This window comes from Littorina saxatilis, unplaced genomic scaffold, assembly GCF_037325665.1.
Source record: "Littorina saxatilis isolate snail1 unplaced genomic scaffold, US_GU_Lsax_2.0 scaffold_922, whole genome shotgun sequence".
NCBI classification, from domain to species: Eukaryota; Metazoa; Mollusca; class Gastropoda; order Littorinimorpha; family Littorinidae; genus Littorina; species Littorina saxatilis.
The window spans coordinates 32,669-50,477 of record NW_027126667.1 but is presented as its reverse complement, the minus strand read 5'-3'; the positions used below and the strand labels follow the sequence as shown (position 1 = coordinate 50,477).

Here is a 17,809-nt window from a genome sequence, read left to right as displayed (position 1 = left end):
ATGGACACCGCAGTGCTAAGGGAAATCACCAGGGTCTGGGAAAAGGGAAAGCACCATGCGATGACCTCGAACCTGCATGTCTCCTGTCATCAAAACACCTTGTTTTTGTGTGTATCGTTCCTGACGTGGTCAGTTGTGCAAACCCCAGGCACATGACATATGCGTTGTGCGTCCCGTTATCTGCACTACTCTATATGAACACCTACTCACGTTGCTGACGCTGTTACCTGCGCCTGTGGACCTATTTTGATCTTGCCACTGTTTATTTTGCACTCAACCATTGGCAGTGAATCACTCTGACGCATAGGTCAGTAGGCTAACGGTGCATTATAAGTACTGTTTCATGTAATCAGATATGTAGAGAAATGTCGTTTCTTGATGTCAAAGAGCATAACAATATGCGGAGTTATTATCTTTGAAAAATCTTCATAAAACTAAAAATAATCTCTCTCTCTCTCTCTCTCACTCTCGTCTCTCTCCAACCTCTCTCTCTCTCTCTTTCTCTCTCTCTCACTCTCGTCTCTCAGTTTCTCTCTCTCTCTCTCTCTCTCTCTCTCTCTCTCTCTCTCTCTCTCTCTCTCTCTCTCTCTCTGTGGTGTGTGAGTGTGTGTGTGTGTGTGTGAAAGGCATGTGCGCGAGGTGTGCGTGTGTGCATGCGATACAACATATATTTGATGCATACACAGTAAAGACAATAATTTAGCCTGAAAATTCATAAGAATGCAACACGCTGGTAAGCGCGCGCAGGTAACACAGCCAATTCTATTTTAGCCCCTCAGCTTTATATACCTAGACAATTTGTATCGCTCAGTGGTATCAATCTGCATATCACGTGATTATTGCATCGCTTCAAGTCTTGCCACGTGGAAGTTGCCTATTTAGCGAGAAATGGGGATAGTGGGACTCCCCTTGTAATTAACTATACACACTCTAGTGCTGATAGTTTAAACAGTGTTTCGCATTGTACTACTCAAACCTACACAGTACAAAGCATGACGTGAATGAAACATCTACTGAGAATCAAGTTGAAGAATATATCTTCTGGGCTTAGAGTTCAAAGTTTACAAGGCATACATGATATACAGAAGTACACACCACAAAATACTTACAGCCCAAGGTTCGGAATCCTGATTGTCCTAAAAGTGCGGTTTAGATTTTCATTCAATACAAGCAAGCATACCAAAAACACTCGCATGCCAAGACCGAATCAACGATATCAATAAAACTACGTACACACAAAATATGAACATAAATACTGAATGACTTTCTCCTGTAGGACAAGCTTTACTATTGGACTTTAAATTTGTGGACTCGACCACAGGTTGAGGATAGCGACATCGTATAACCTGAGGAACAGAAAAACAAGTCGCGTAAGGCGAAATTACTACATTTAGTCAAGCTGTGGAACTCACAGAATGAAACTGAACGCACTGCATTTTTTCACAATGACCGTAGTCCGCTGCTCGTGCAAAACGCAGTGAAACCGACGAGACGGTTTCGCGCGGTAGTGGTTTCGCTGTGCTGCATATCACGCTTTTCTGTACTTCTCTTCGTTTTAACTTTCTGAGCGTGTTTTTAATCCAAACATATCATATCTATATGTTTTTGGAATCAGGAACCGACAAGGAATAAGATGAAATTGTTTCTAAATCGATTTCGAAAATTTAATTTTGATCATAATTTTTATGTTTTTATTTTTCAGAGCTTGTTTTTAATCCGAATATAACATATTTATATGTTTTTGGAATCAGAAAATGATGAAGAATAAGATGAACGTTAGTTTGGATCGTTTTATAATTGTTTTTTTTTTTTTTTTTTACAATTTTCAGATTTTTAATGACCAAAGTCATTAATTAATTGTTAAGCCTCCAAGCTGAAATGCAATACCAAAGTCCGGCCTTCGTCGAAGATTGCTTGGCCAAAATGTCAATCAATTTGATTGAAAAATGAGGGTGTGACAGTGCCGCCTCAACTTTTACAAAAAGCAGGATATGACGTCATCAAAGACATTTATCGAAAAAATGAAAAAAACGTCTGGGGATATCATTACCAGGAACTCTCATGTGAAATTTCAAAAAGATCGGTTCATTAGTTTAGTCTGAATCGCTCTACACACACACAGACAGACACACACACACACACACACACATACACCACGACCCTCGTCTCGATTCCCCCTCTATGTTAAAACATTTAGTCATAACTTGACTAAATGTAAAAATGAAGAAAAAAAGAAAGATTCGTTTTGTTTATTGGAAAACGGCCCGTAAGTCCAAGCTTTTGTTCTTTTTTGAATCCGGTCAAACATTGTTGGTTTGTTGTGTGTGTGTGTGTGTGTGTGTGTGTGTGTGTGTGTGTGTGTGTGTGTGTGTGTGTGTGTGTTTGTGTGTGTGCCTGTGTCTCTGTCCGTGTCTCCGTTATTTTGCTGTGTTTTTCACATTTATATTTCATAAACTGCAGTGTGGCTATCATAGTCGTTAGGAGAGAGAGGGTCGTGGTGTTTGTGTGTACGTACGTATGTATGTATGTAAGTGTGTGTGTGTGTGTGTGTGTGTGTGTGTGTGTGGTGTGTGTGCGTGTGTGTGTGTGTATGTGTGTGCGTGTGTGTGGTGTGTGTGTGAGTGTGTTTGTGAGTATGTGTGTGTGTATGTGTGGTGTGTGAGTGTGTGTGTGTGTGTGTATATATGTGTGTGTGTGTGTGTGTGTGTGTGTGTGTGATCTTCATGAAACTTTTCATAAACATTCTTCAAGATGATATTCCAGGACAAGTTTGTCCTTTTTTCAATAAATGTCTTTGATGACGTCATATCCGGCTTTTAGTAAAAGTTGAGTTGGCACTGTCACGCCCTCATTTTTTGACCAAATTGATTAAAATGTTGGTCAAGCATTCTTCGACAAAGGCCGGACTGTGGTATTACATGTCAGCTTGAAGGCTCCCAAATTAATAAAAGATATTGGTCTTTAAAAATATGAAAATTGTATTTAAAATTAAATTTTTAAATATTGATCCAAAAATAATGTTCTTTTATTCTTCACTATTTTCTGACTCCAAAAACATATAAATATGTTATATTCGGATTAAAAACAAGCTCAAAAATGTAAAAATATGACAATTCGAATTAAGATAAAATTTTCAGAAATCGAATTAAAAACAATTTCATCTTATTCCTTGTAAATGCCTGATTTCAAAACCATATAGATTTGTTATGTTTGGATTCAAAACAAGATCAGAAAGTTAAAAAGAACAGAGATACAGAAAAAAGCGCTATTCTGCTAAACGCAACTGCTACTACGCTATACTGGCTTGTCAATTTCACTGCGTTGTACACGTGCAGTGGACTGACGATACTATACTGTCTTGGTGAAAACATGCAGTGCGTTCAGTTTCATTCTGTTAGTTCGACAGATTGACTAAATTAATGTAGTATTTTCGCCTTACGCGACTTGTTTTTTTGTTTTTGTTTTTTCATTTTTTCATTCTCTCTCTTCTTTTCTTCTTTATGTATTTATTTTATTTTTGTTTGTTTGTTTCATTCTCTTTTTGCTTGTCCCGACGCTTGTTCCTTCTCCCAGTATGCTCCCACGCCGCCCCGTCCCAGCACTCACTGCACATCCACCCCTGAACTTCGTTCCGCCGCCAGACTTTGTCGAATCAATGAGCCCCCCGTGTTGCGACTTGTTTTTATTTTACTTTCAGCTTAGGCCTCCTTTTGCGGAATTTCCCGATTTGAATCAACGTCTGATGAAATTCACCAGTGCAGTCGACCAGCCTTCTCTCACCTTGAATACATACGCAAAGGACAGCCAGAACACACCAGAAAGAACTTAGCAGCCGATTTGTGAGGACATGGCTCTTCTGCGGGAATGAGATTTTTCTGATTTTTGGGACCATAACCACTTGTTCGTGCATTTTTTTTTTCGCTGATTCGTCGTTGTTGTATATAGTGTACATTTCTACTCTTACTGCTCAAGTGACAAGTGGGAAAAGACACTCAAAACCGGACTGACTTTCTGCTTGTGAGGTTTTGTGCAAGCAGCCACGTTCCAGTGCGCGAGCAGCCGATGCGATCGACCGGCCATGGCGGCAGCTACACCAAGGAGTATGTCGGCTTTTGTCACTGCGTGTTTTTTCGTGATCACGTTTTCGACCATTCCCGCAGAAGGGCTGTCCATTCCGGGCCAAGGCCAGAATGACCGCTGTAAAGAAGATGGATTCTGGGACCATGGAACAGAGAAATGTGAGTCATGCTGTGACATTTGCTGTCATGCCACCGTCACTCGAACACTGGGGGAGTGTGACGCTAAATGTCCTGGTAAGTTCTATAAACAAAAAAATTCTTACGATGACGATAATGCTTTTACTGCTGCCGCCTGCGATGATGATGATGATGATGATGATGATGATGATGATGATGATGATGATAAAACATGAAAGACAGGACCGGTGATTCTGAAAAAAGACAAAGAAGTACAACGACAACAACAACAACAACAACAACAACAACCTAATACGGACCACTTTTTGTTTCATGCTTTATAACTAGCTTGTTTTCTTGCGAAGAAGTTTCATTTTGTGTTTGGTAGTACTTCTCTCTTAGGTTAACCGTTAGGCCTAATTAGAGTGAATTAGCTTTGATAGACATTCAGCAAAAAGTAAATACAGAAAAAAATCACAAATGGTCCATATTAAGAGCCTGGGCGCGCAATGTGGACCAGTGAAGAGGCCTGCACGAATCACTGTAAAAAGCCCCCTATACTTCAAAATAACATGATACAACTTAGTGTGCAAGTCAGACTAATTAAAATATGCTTTAGATTTATTTGTTTCGGGTTGATGAGAGCATTATTTAAAGCACGCCAGGAAACTAAAGAAGCTTATCAAAAATAGAGTTAAAATAAGTGAAATTATCAACTATCACGAAAAGAAGACTATTTGATATATTTTTTTTTAAATCTCTAGGACTAATTATGGGTTATTTTTTAGCAAGCTTCTTAATATTAATGAAAATAGCCTTTAGCTGGGTTTTGTCTTCAATTTGTTGAAGGTGGTCCATATTAGGCAACACACACGTACTTTGAGATTTTGCTTTTATTTTTGTTTGCAGTAGAAACTCGGGGTCAACACTGCTAAAATGTAACAAATACGGTCTTAGATGTCATATAGCAATTTTTGAGTGATGACAGCTTTGGCTGTGGACAGAAACGAGTCCGTTTTAGGCGGACAATTTAGAGTGAACGCTGCCAAAAGTGAAAACAAGTCGCGTAAGGCGAAATTACTACATTTAGTCAAGCTGTCTAACTCACAGAATGAAAGTGAACGCACTGCATTTTTCACCAAGACAAGACAGGCTCGTCAATCCCTGCGACAAGGAATTCGCTCACTTTTCACGTGCAAAACGAAGTGAAAGCGACAAGCCAGAATAGCGCGTTAGCGTATTGAGCTGAGCAGGAAAGCGCGCTTTTCTGTATTCTTTTTAATTTTCTGAGCATGTTTTGAATAAAACATATCCTATGTATATGTTTTTAGAATCAGGAAATGATAAAGGATCAGATGAAATCATTTTTTGATCGATTTCTTAAATTTTATTCGCAGTACTAATTTAACCTATTTTCGTTAATTGTGATCACATTTTAAGAGTAAACATGACATATGCATACATTTTCTGATTCAGAATTTGAAGAAGAATACAGTATACGATGCAATCAATTTTGAATCTCTTTGCGAAAATTTGATTTTGATGACAACTTTAATGAGCAAACTCATTAATTAAATTGTAAGCCTCCAATACAATACCAAAGTCCGGGCTTCGTCGAAGATTACTTGACCAAAATTTCAACAAAATTGGTTTAAAAATGAGAGCGTGACAGTGCCGCCTCAACTTTCACAAAAAGCCGGATATGACGTCATCAAAGACACTTGTCACAACAAAGAAAAAAGTAGGTGGGGATCTATAATTAAGGAACTCTCATGTTAAGTTTCAGGAAGATTGGTTTTGTAGTTTTCTCGGAACCGATCTATATACACACACACACACACACACACACACACACACACACACACACACACACACACACACACACACACACACACCATAACCCTCGTCTCGATTCCTCGTCTCTATGTTAAAACATTTACTCATAACTTGACTAAATTAATGTAAAAAGATAACGGTTTTGAGATTTGTGTTTTTGCAACTTAGAGGGTGAATACAGCGAATGAAATAGTTTTGAGCGTTCTAGCGCCGCTAGTTTGTCAGAACACTGGAGGTGGTCCATATTAAGAGCCGGTCCATATTAGGAGCCCCTGATACAACGAATAATGTAACAAAAACGAATAATGTAACAATTGTTACATTATTCGTGGCGGATGTAGCTTTTCCTTGAAATTGTTATCGAGATTTTCTCTATAAATATAATTCACTAGGAAACACTAGACTGATAATTATTGTGATGCACACAAATTCGTGCGTAATGATGCGAATGACCCGTGATTTGTAAAAATGTAAAAACATTTTACAAATCACGTCGAACCTAAAACCGCGATTTGTAAAAATGTAAAAATGTAAAAATATCGCATTCCACAAAGTAATGCATGCCTTTTATTATTATTAATTTTTCTTACTTAGAGCCTCTACGCTGTCAGAGTGGTGGGGGTGGTTTTAGATCCACATCCCATTTTGGTGCAATCTTATTTTGCCGCCGTCCCATTTTTTGCCCCATCCCATTTTAATTTTGCCGCCGTCCCATGTTTGCCCCATTCCATTTTCGCGACATTTCACAAGCCAAGCGTCATTTTACTAACATGTCATAACAATAGCGCGACATCCCATTTTGACATCATATCCCATTTGGCCGCCATGCCGTTTCACCGCCATTCCATTTCGCCCCCATCCCATTGTCGCGACATTTTACAAGCCAAGCGTCATTTTACTACCGTGTCATAACAATAGCGCGACATCCCATTTTGACACCATCCCATTTGGCCGCCATCCCATTTTTGATTTATTCTTCTTGCCAAGCCTCACTATACTACTTTACTGCGTCATTCAACTAGGGAGACATTCCGTTTACGCGAAATCCCATTTTTGCCACAATCCAAATTGTCGCGAAATAGGGATGGCGGCGAAATGGGATGACGGCAAAACGGCATGGCGACAAAATGGAATGTGGCGCTAGTGGTATGACACGGTGGTAAAATGACACTTGACCTGTGAAATGTCGCGAAAATGGGATGGGGGCGAAATGGGATAACGGCGAAACGGGATTGCGCCAAAATGGGAAGTGGAGCTAATGGTACATAACATGTTGGTAAAATGACACTTGGCCTGTGAAATGTCGCAAAAATGGGATGGGGGCGAAATGGGCTAACGGCGAAACGGGATTGCGCCAAAATGGAATGTGTAGCTAATGGTACATGATATGTGGCCATTTCTGCGAAAAGGGACATTTTTGACAAATTTATCGATTTTGAGTTTTGGATTTTATTTGACAGACTGTTATATTTAGAACGTGATGTGAGAATTTCAGACCTTCAAATTTATTTTTCACGGAGTTATGACCCTTTTTTAGAGATACCCCCAAAATGACTTAAAATGGCCAAACTTTTAAAAACAAACTTTTGCCGGGAAATAGTAAGTTCAATCATCTGCCGTTAATACTTGTATGGTTTTAGGTCAAAATAATGTTTCATTCCAGAGTTATTGCCCTTTTTGTAACGTTACCCTAATTTTTACTTTTTCGTCTTTTTCTATCATTCTCTCCTCCCATGCAGAAGAAAAAACAATTAGCCATATGATTTTTTTTCTCTCGAATATTTCTTCTTCTTTCATACTACCTCTCCCCCCTCCATGTTCTATTCTTTCTTCACCCACGCACATACAAACACAAACTATTTGAGGCTGTCTGCTGAAAACAATACACACACACTTGTCGACTTGAAGTTGTGGTACTTCTAAATTTTATAACAAGGATTAATTGTTCAGTTTCCTTGGTAAATACAGCTTCCAGTTGTAGAAAGTAACATGGTGCTGTGTGCCCTTGCACACGTGGGTCTGTCAGTCTGTCCATCACTTCACTGAATTGAAAATGTCATCCGTGCACTCTGCTTTCGAACGTCTCCCTTTACTTTCAACAAACTGAAATGCCACTCAGGGTCGAACTTGATGTGGCCGACGATCAAGACATTTTCAAAATGGATTTGTGCTGTTCATTCACACACAAAAATGCATGCCTAAGTATTGATGCACCATGCCGAAGACTGAAGTTGTTACCCTCCTCTGTATCCCTGCCTCATTCGCAAGGAAGACGATTTGCTTCTCTGAAACAAAGGCAACCACAGAGTTGATCAACATATTATTTACTAACCACTATTTGCACAGCTCAAATCTGGTTTTGGGTACCTATCCACTTGCCATTTCTAAGCTGGTATGGTATGGTGACATTATCGAAAATGTAGTGTGTGTGTGTGTGTGTGTGTGTGTGTGTGTGTGTGTGTGTGTGTGTGTGTCTGTGTGTCTGCTTCTTTGTTGGAGAAAACAGCACATAAACACAAATATAACTGTATTGTTTCCCCTTTTTATATTTAGTCAAGTTTTGACTAAATATTTTAACATCGAGGGGGAATCGAAACGAGGGTCGTGGTGTATGTGCGTGCGTGCGTGTGTGTGTGTGTGTGTGTGTAGAGCGATTCAGACTAAACTACTGGACCGATCTTTATGAAATTTGACATGAGAGTTCCTGGGTATGAAATCCCCGAACGTTTTTTTCATTTTTTTGATAAATGTCTTTGATGACGTCATATCCGGCTTTTCGTGAAAGTTGAGGCGGCACTGTCACGCCCTCATTTTTCAACCAAATTGGTTGAAATTTTGGTCAAGTATTCTTCGACGAAGCCCGGGGTTCAGTATTGCATTTCAGCTTGGTGGCTTAAAAATTAATTAATGACTTTGGTCATTAAAAATCGGAAAATTGTAAAAAAAAAAAAAAATTTATAAAACGATCCAAATTTACGTTTATCTTATTCTCCATCATTTGCTGATTCCAAAAACATATAAATATGTTATATTCGGATTAAAAACAAGCTCTGAAAATTAAATATATAAAAATTATTATCAAAATTAAATGTTCCAAATCAATTTAAAAACACTTTCATCTTATTCCTTGTCGGTTCCTGATTCCAAAAACATATAGATATGATATGTTTGGATTAAAAACACGCTCAGAAAGTTAAAACAAAGAGAGGTACAGAAAAGCGTGCTATCCTTCTTAGCGCAACTACTACCCCGCTCTTCTTGTCAATTTCACTGCCTTTGCCATGAGCGGTGGACTGACGATGCTACGAGTATACGGTCTTGCTGAAAAATGGCAGCTACTTGACTAAATATTGTATTTTCGCCTTACGCGACTTGTTTTAAGTACTGACAAATTGTGTAAAGTATTAATATGGCTTTACCTACTGAGCAAATTCCCAAGGGTAAACCATGCTGATTTCCTTGGAACTGGAACCGGCTGGACATTGCTGTTGCCCCATTCTGTCGAACACCTGCTTTGTGGCCAGGCACTTCTGTCTTTTGTTGTTGCACTGTCCGGTGAATTGCTGGACTTGTTTGCTGGTCCACGCCACCAAACTGAGAGAAAGAGAGTAACATTGGTTTTAAAATAAAACAAGTCGCGTAAGGCGAAAATACAACATTTAGTCAAGTAGCTGTCGAACTCACAGAATGAAACTGAACGCAATGCAACGCAGCAAGACCGTATACTCGTAGCATCGTCAGTCCACCGCTCACGGCATAGGCAGTGAAATTGACAAGAAGAGCGGGGTAGTAGTTGCGCTGGGAAGGATAGCACGCTTTTCTGTACCTCTCTTCGTTTAAACTTTCTGAGCGTGTTTTTAATCCAAACATATCATATCTATATGTTTTTGGAATCAGGAACCGACAAGGAATAAGATGAAAGTGTTTTTAAATTGATTTGGAAAATTTAATTTTGATAATAACTTTTATATATTTAATTTTCAGAGCTTGTTTTTAATCCGAATATAACATATTTATATGTTTTTGGAATCAGCAAATGATGGAGAATAAGATAAACGTAAATTTGGATCGTTTTATGAAAAACATATTTTTTTTACAATTTTCAGATTTTTAATGACCAAAGTCATTAATTAATTTGTAAGCCACCACGCTGAAATGCAATACCGAAGTCCGGGCTTCGTCGAACATTACCCGACCAAAATGTCAACCAATTTGGTTGAAAAATGAGGGCGTGACAGTGCCGCCTCAACTTTCACGAAAAGCCGGATATGACGTCATCAAAGACATTTATCAAAAAAATGAAAAATTGTTCGGGGATTTCATACCCAGGAACTCTCATGTCAAATTTCATAAAGATCGGTCCAGTAGTTTAGTCTGAATCGCTCTACACACACACACACACACACACACACACACAGACAGACAGACACACATACACACACACACATACACACATACACCACGACCCTCGTCTCGATTCCCCCCTCTATGTTAAAACATTTAGTCAAAACTTGACTAAATGTAAAAAGGAGTTTAAAAACATACTACACGTACACACATACCACCACCACCACCATCATCATCATCATCATCATCATCATCAAAATCATCATCGTCATTATCATCTCTCTTCCTCTATCTACCCACTCTCTCTCTCTCTCTATCTCTCACACACACACACACACACACACACACACACACACGCACACACATACAGAAACCCTCACACAACACACACACACACACACAAGCTGCGCGCACACACACACACACACACACACACACACACACACACACACACACACACCACACACACACACTGCAGTCTATATCGTAACTTACCTGAAATTGTAGACTGTCATAGATCTAAGTGGAGACAGCAAACGGTAAGAGCAACAGGTTCTCATTAACGATGTCCGGGCATTCAAACGATCAGGAAGAGGAAGACCTTGCTTCGCAATATGCTCTTGGAGAACTCTTTAACCGATTTGTAGTGTGCGTTGTCCTCATGAACGTTTACATTTACAACACCATCGTGATCAAAGTATCTGCTTCGACTTCGGAGTCACAAATGTCCGGGCGAAGTGCAACAACATTATTCTAAATCAACAGCATTGACCTCGTCAACAAAATCGTTGTCGTATCCCAAAGTGGCTTCTGTCAGCAGAACATTCCGTGTTCAACTGAGAAGACTGACTTGCCCTTCCACTATCAGAATCCACAGCTGCAAAGAATGCCCCAGTCAGTAACCACTGATCTAAATATCAGTAACTTTAGCAAGGGAAGCAACTAAAGATGAAAACGGGGAGTAACTGTTCTTCATCGGGCAACTGCGTTTGTCGTCTGCTTTTTCGTACAGTGCTACGGTCGCGTGAAAGTCAGATCTACCTGAACTATGCGTATAGATCCGTCTAGTGAAATGTAGCTGTGTGATGAATTGGCTACATCACTTTGCTGAATGTGCTTCCAGATGAAAGTTTATATTAAGTTTACTGTCAAACATTAAAAAAAAAATAGGTAAGTTGTTTTAACTTGACCAAAACTAGCGACGAAAAAACGTTTCTCGAAGCACAACAAAACACTCTGTCGCCATTTTCGGCATCATCGCAGGCAACTTGTCATCGGTTCCATGTGTTTTTCCTGAGGAGGAATGAACATAAACATTTTTAGAAGTTTGTAATGTTTGTAAAGACTATTTTCCATTACTTTAAATTGCTGTTCATTGTACTATCGCTGATAATTCATTGAACATTTTAGAAATTCAACTTGAAGTGGGCGTCAGTCAGCACAGCAAAGTTTGTTTACATTTTGCTCTAACTTTGACCCCGCGTTTCTCCAATCAGAGGCTTAGATCAAGAATGTCCCTTTTTGCAGAAATGGCCACATATGGTGGTAAAATGACACTTGGTCTGTGAAATGTCGCGAAATGGGATGGGGTGAAATGAAATAACGGCGAAACGGGACTAATAGATCCCTTGACTTTGGGGTAGCGCGACTCTGTTACTGCTAGCTTTCCACTGGGAGGAAGCGACCCGAATTTCCAAGCGATGGGACTGAAATGAAATTTTTTTTCTCAATAGATCCCTTCACTTTGGAGATGATGAGTTAAATATCGGGCGCATTTACGTGATTACATTTTTACAAATCACGGGTTAACATGTGTGCCCAAAGTGGGTATCTGATTGGCTGCGGACCTGGGTGCACGAAGCGGGCGTTCTGATGGGCTGTTATGACGGTTAGCCCGGAGAGAGAGAACGAGGGGAGAGAGAAAGAGGGAGTGGGGGTGGGGGTGGAGGGCGAGGGGGGTAGAATCAGAGTATAACCGCGTGTGTCTATCATTCTGTTTGTGCATGTGTGCGAGTGGCGTCACTGATTCTGCAAAAAGCGTGCATGCCATGTGAGTGACATGTGATTTTTGAGAGTGGATGCTAACCCTAACCCGAGACTGTATTATGAGCTATTTTACACTTTTTCTAATCTAAGTCTAACTTTTTCTAAGTTGAAAAAAGGGCGGCCCACGAATAATGTAACAATGTTACATTGTTCGTTTTTGTTACATTATTCGTTGTATCAGCCCTTCCCCTACAAAGTGTGTAGAAAGTCAGTGTACAGGTTTATTAACCTAAACGGTCGATTTGTTTTATCACAACTGACAAAATGTTAGCAGCAGACAAGAATGCCAGTGGATACAAATGAAACGTTAGAGCAGTGGGCACTGATCGACATACAGTACAAGTTGGTAGATATATGGTCAAATTCAAGACAACACTGAAACGGTATTTTTGTTGTTGACAAATTTCACCCCAAAAGCGGTAGACACAGACACGGACGCACGCACGGATGCACGCTCGCACGCAAGCACGCCATACACGCACGCAAGCACGCACGCACGCACACACACAAACACACACACACACACACACACACACACACACACACACACACACACACACACACACACACACACACACACACACACGAGTCCTATGTCGATCCTTATCTCCGACCCGCCTCACTAGTCTCCAAACCGGTTACATTCGGCAGTACAATACTACTTGCCTTCACACAGGATACCGAGCCAACACCAAGGCACAGAAAGAAAAGCCAGACACGAGAGAGGTTCCCAGCAAGAAACCCACAAACAACAGCATCAAGAACGATGCTCCTGTGGGGGTCGTCTACATAGCTCTCGCTATCGTCACCTCGGTCACTATCCTGGCGATCTTTGGTCTGACTATCGTCAAGGTTAAGCGTCAGTCCATTTTCAGTCGACGAGCTGAGGACAGATCTGGTGCAGACGCGGAGGTCAATCTTCCTCTCCAGACTGTCCAAGAAGCACCCACAGCTCAGGGGCATCATATGGAGGCCTCTGATGACGCCCAAGCTACACCTCTGAAGACGCCCGTGCAAGAAAGCGGTGAAGGATATCGTGAAGCTGCTGCGACTATGGGTAAGTAAGAATTCAAATGTGAGAATACCAGTCCTTGTCCTTTTGGCTCGCGAAACAGTTAATTCTTTTTTAGTTTGACCCTCGTCCAACCTTCGACATTTTGACTCATGATGTTCTCGACTCGAGTTCCACGCCATTATCTTCGAATATCGGTATTATGGGGCATTCATTATAAGTTTTTATTTTTTAGATAAATCAAAAGAGGGCTTAGGGGGCATAATGGTACCAAACATAACATATCTGGTCAAGTAATAAAGACACGTAAAGCACGTAAACATTGTTACAATGTCTGCACTCAATGTGATTACAGTATCTCCTTTCCCGTTTCTCCTTGTCCACACAACCGCATCTTTCTCTCCCTCCTCTCCCTCCCTCTCATCTCCCTCTCTCTCTCTCTCTCTCTCCTCTCTCTCTCTCCTCTCTCTCACATCCCCCTCTCTCCTCTCTGTCTCTCCTCTCTCTCTCCTCTCCCTCTCTCTCATCTCCCTCTCTCTTCTCTCTCTTCTTTCTCTCTCCCCTCTCTCTCTCTCCTCTCCCTCTCTCTCATCTCCCTCTCTCCTCTCTCTGTCTCCTCTCTCTCTCTCTTCTCTCTCTCTCTCTCTTTTTCTCTCTCACTCTCTCCCTCTCTCTCTCTCTCTCCTCTCTCTCACATCCCCCTCTCTCCTCTCTCTCTCCTCTCTCTCCTCTCGCTCCACTCTCTCTCTCTCCTCTCCCTCTCTCTCATCTCCCTCTCTCCCCTCTCTCTCTCTCTCCTCTTTCTCTTCTCTCTCTTTCTCTCTCTCTCTCTCTCACCCCCCTCTCTCCTCTCTCTCACCCCCCTCTCTCCTCTCTCTCCTCTTTCTCTCTCCTCTCCCTCTCTCCCATCTTCCTCTCTCTCTCCCTCTCCTCTCTCTTTCTCTCTCTCTCTCTCTCCTCTCCCTCTCTCTCGTCTCCCTCTCTCTCTTTCTCTCTCTCTCCTCTTTCTCTCTCTCTTTCTCTCTCTCTCTCCTCTCCCTCATCTCCCTCTCTCCTCTCTTTCTTTCCTCTCTCTTTCTATCTCTCTCTCCTCTCTCTCCCCCTCCCCCTCTCTCTCTCTCCCTCTCTCCTCTCCCTCTCTCTCATCTCCCTCTCTCTCTCTTTCTCTCTCCTCTCCCTCTCTCTCATCTCCCTCTCTCTGACTTTCTCTCCTCTCCCTCTCTTTCTCTCCTCTCTCTTTCTATCTCTCTCTCTTTCTCTCTCTCTCTCTCTCTCCTCTCCCTCTCATCTCCCTCTCTCCTCTCTCTCTCTTTCTCTCTCTCTCTTCTCTCTCTCTCTTTCTCTCTCCCCCTCTCTCCCTCTCTCCTCTCTCTCTCTTTCTCTCTCTCTCTCTTTTTCTCTCTCTCTCTTTCTCTCGTCCAACCTTATCCCATATTAATTACGCATCAACTCTATGGGATGGCGTCTCTGATGTTCACATGAAAAAGTTAAACTCTCTACATCGTCGGGCAGCTAAACTCATGTTAAATGGTGCACAATTATCAGCTGATTTGAAGTTAAAGAATCTAAACTACCTGCCGCTAGTTAAACAGTTACAGCCTTTAATAAGACTTTAATGATGTATAAAGTTTATCATGGCGAAGTGCCCAACTATATTCAGGACCTACATATTTCACAGAGTCACCGAAAGGTACGGGTCTATCAATGTTCTACCACCAATACCCAGGATTGATTTGTTCAAAACTAGTCACGCCTCTCTGGCTCTATGGCGTGGAACTCCATTCCGTCTGTAATAAGATCATTAACCTCACTAAAGAGTTTTAAACAAGCTCTGTATAATTATTATATGTCTACCTAGATGGCTATACTAGTCTTAACATATGCAAGTAGCTGTCAACAATTGGCAAAGCTTTATGAATTACAAAAATATGTTCTTTATTACATGTATTATGTGGAATTTATGTTTCGATTTTCCATCATCATCATCATCATCATCATCATCATCATCATCATCATCATCATCATCATCATCATCATTTACACCATATAATCATTGTAGGCATTAGTGTCAACGTTGGTATCGTGTGAATTTTACCGTCGATCACTTTAAATGTGTAACCTCAATTAACATGTTGCATGTTTCGCTTTCGATTTGTATGTTGTTGTTGTTTTAATTTATTTTTTATTTTCATGTATGCTTACTTTGTCATTTTGTTGTTAGTGTTTATTTGCTTGCTTGCTTAATCGTCGATTGTTTGCTGGTTCGTTCGTTTAATTTGTTTATTTGTCATGTTGTTTTACTTGTTTATGATTTATTATACATTTGTATTAGAAGTAAGGACCGGTTGTAAGAAAAGGCGTCGCATTAAACCTCTATCCTTGAAAAATAAAGTTCCATCATCATCATCTCTCTCTGTCTCTGTCTCTGTCTCTGTCTCTCTCTCTCTCTCTCTCCCTCTCTCTCTCTCTCTCTCTCTCTCTCTCTCTCTCTCTCTCTCTCTCTCTCTCACTCTCTCTGTATGCGTGATCTGCGTACCAATAGTGGTTATAACGTAATTTATTTACTCTCGTATGTCTACTTGTATCTCAAACACAGACAACACGGAACCCAAGAGGATTCTACCCTCTAGCCTTGAAGAGTCTGCGATGGGTTATTGGAACGACAGATGTTGCCCGATGGAGTCTGAGTAGGCCTATTGAAAATGCTAAGTTTTTCTTTGAAGTTTACCCTTCTAGGTTTTTATATCTGTTAGCTTTGTACATAATTATACCCGATGTAAGTGTTTATGTATTGTAGTTTTAGGGAATTTATATATATATATACACCCCCAAAATCAATATATCCCACAAAGCCGTTTTTTTATTTTTTATTTCAACGCATGCGATGTTTTTTCTGATCAATATAATATATAATTGTAGCGTGTATCCACCTTTGTGTTTGTGACATAATACGAAATGCTTATTGAGTTACAAATGTTTATATAAGAGGGCCGAGGTATAGTTAATTGGGGATACATTACTCATTCGTTGTGCCGCTTAAGGTACTCCATATGATCGTCATGTGTAACCATCCAGAGATAATGCACTTTTATATCAGTTTAAAGTGTCGCACGGATTAAAGGTACTAAACTTGTCAAATCCAGGTGCACGGAGCCCCTGGGGCTTTTAGTCATACCTCAGGCAGCTATCCGTTAGAAGAACTACCAAGTTTCATTGACTTGCACCCAAAGAGTCAAGAAGTGCGATTTTTTTACGAATTAATTTCGTACTCGGACCCGGCTGGTCTTGACCTATTTTTGGATCTAAATTTAGATCAGTAGATCACCACATCATGCACAAAAAGACACGTCACTAGCAAACCGGAATCACTCAGTTGAATCGAACTCCGACCAAACACCACGTATTAACTAGGTTAATTTATGCACTCGCGTGAACAGGAAACTGTCGAGCTTCACAGATGTCGTCGTTGGGTAGTTTTGGGTTTGTTTTACTACCATAGGAGGATTTTTGAACTGTAAATGCACTCAGCTGCAACACAAACGCAAAACGAAGGCTGTGAGCTGCACTGTGCCTTTAAGGGTTTACTTTACTTACCTCTTTAGTCCCCTCCTTTTTACATTTAGTCAAGTTTTGACTAAATGTTTTAACATAGAGGGGGAATCGAGACGAGGGTCGTGGTGTATGTGTGTCTGTGTGTCGGTGTGTCGGTGTGTCGGTGTGTCTGTGCGTGTGTGTGTGTGTGTAGAGCGATTCAGAGTAAACTACTGGACCGATCTTTATGAAATTTTACATGAGAGTTCCTGGGTATGATATCCCCAGACTTTTTTTCATTTTTTCGATAAATGTCTTTTATGACGTCATATCCGGCTTTTTGTAAAAGTTGAGGCGGCACTGTCACACCCTCAATTTTCAATCAAATTGATTGAAATTTTGGCCAAGCAATCTTCGACGAAGGCCGGACTTTGGTATTGCATTTCAGCATGGAGGCTAACAAATTAATTGATGACTTTGAAATCTGAAACTTGTAATTAAAATTATTTTTTTTATAAAACGATCCAAAATTACTTTTATTTTATTTTTCATCATGTTCTGATTCCAAAAACATATAAATATGTTATATTCGGATTAAAAACAAGCTCTGAAAATTAGAAATATAAAAATTATGATTAAAATTAAATTTCCGAAATCGTTTTAAAAACTATTCCATCTTATTCCTTGTCGGTTCCTGATTCCAAAAACATATAGATATGATATGTTTGGATTAAAAACACGCTCAGAAAGTTAAAACGAAGAGAGGTACAGTAAAGCGTGCTTTGAAGCACAGCGCAACCGCTACCGCGCCAAACAGGCTCGTCACTTTCACTGCCTTTTG

The 17,809-nt window shown here is 40.4% G+C and overlaps 1 protein-coding gene across 1 annotated transcript; it reads left to right on the top strand.

Annotated features, from left to right (window-relative positions):
* Window positions 1-3,813: 3,813 nt before the first annotated feature.
* LOC138955160 (uncharacterized) lies at window positions 3,814-17,108 on the top strand. The gene is made up of 3 exons (XM_070326824.1): window positions 3,814-4,313; window positions 13,102-13,482; window positions 16,034-17,108. The coding sequence occupies exons 1-3, from the start codon at window positions 4,079-4,081 to the stop codon at window positions 16,126-16,128; spliced, it is 711 nt and encodes a 236-aa protein (XP_070182925.1). The 5' UTR covers window positions 3,814-4,078; the 3' UTR covers window positions 16,129-17,108.
* The last annotated feature ends 701 nt before the right edge of the window (window positions 17,109-17,809 follow it).

Bases quoted from the DNA above. Each gene is read 5' to 3' on its own strand.
- LOC138955160 (XM_070326824.1), top strand. From the start codon at position 4,079: ATGGCGGCAGCTACACCAAGGAGTATGTCGGCTTTTGTCACTGCGTGT. The intron at 4,314-13,101 runs GTAAGTTCTATA...GCCTTCACACAG, and splicing joins GTGTGACGCTAAATGTCCTG to GATACCGAGCCAACACCAAG. The intron at 13,483-16,033 runs GTAAGTAAGAAT...TCTCAAACACAG, and splicing joins TGAAGCTGCTGCGACTATGG to ACAACACGGAACCCAAGAGG.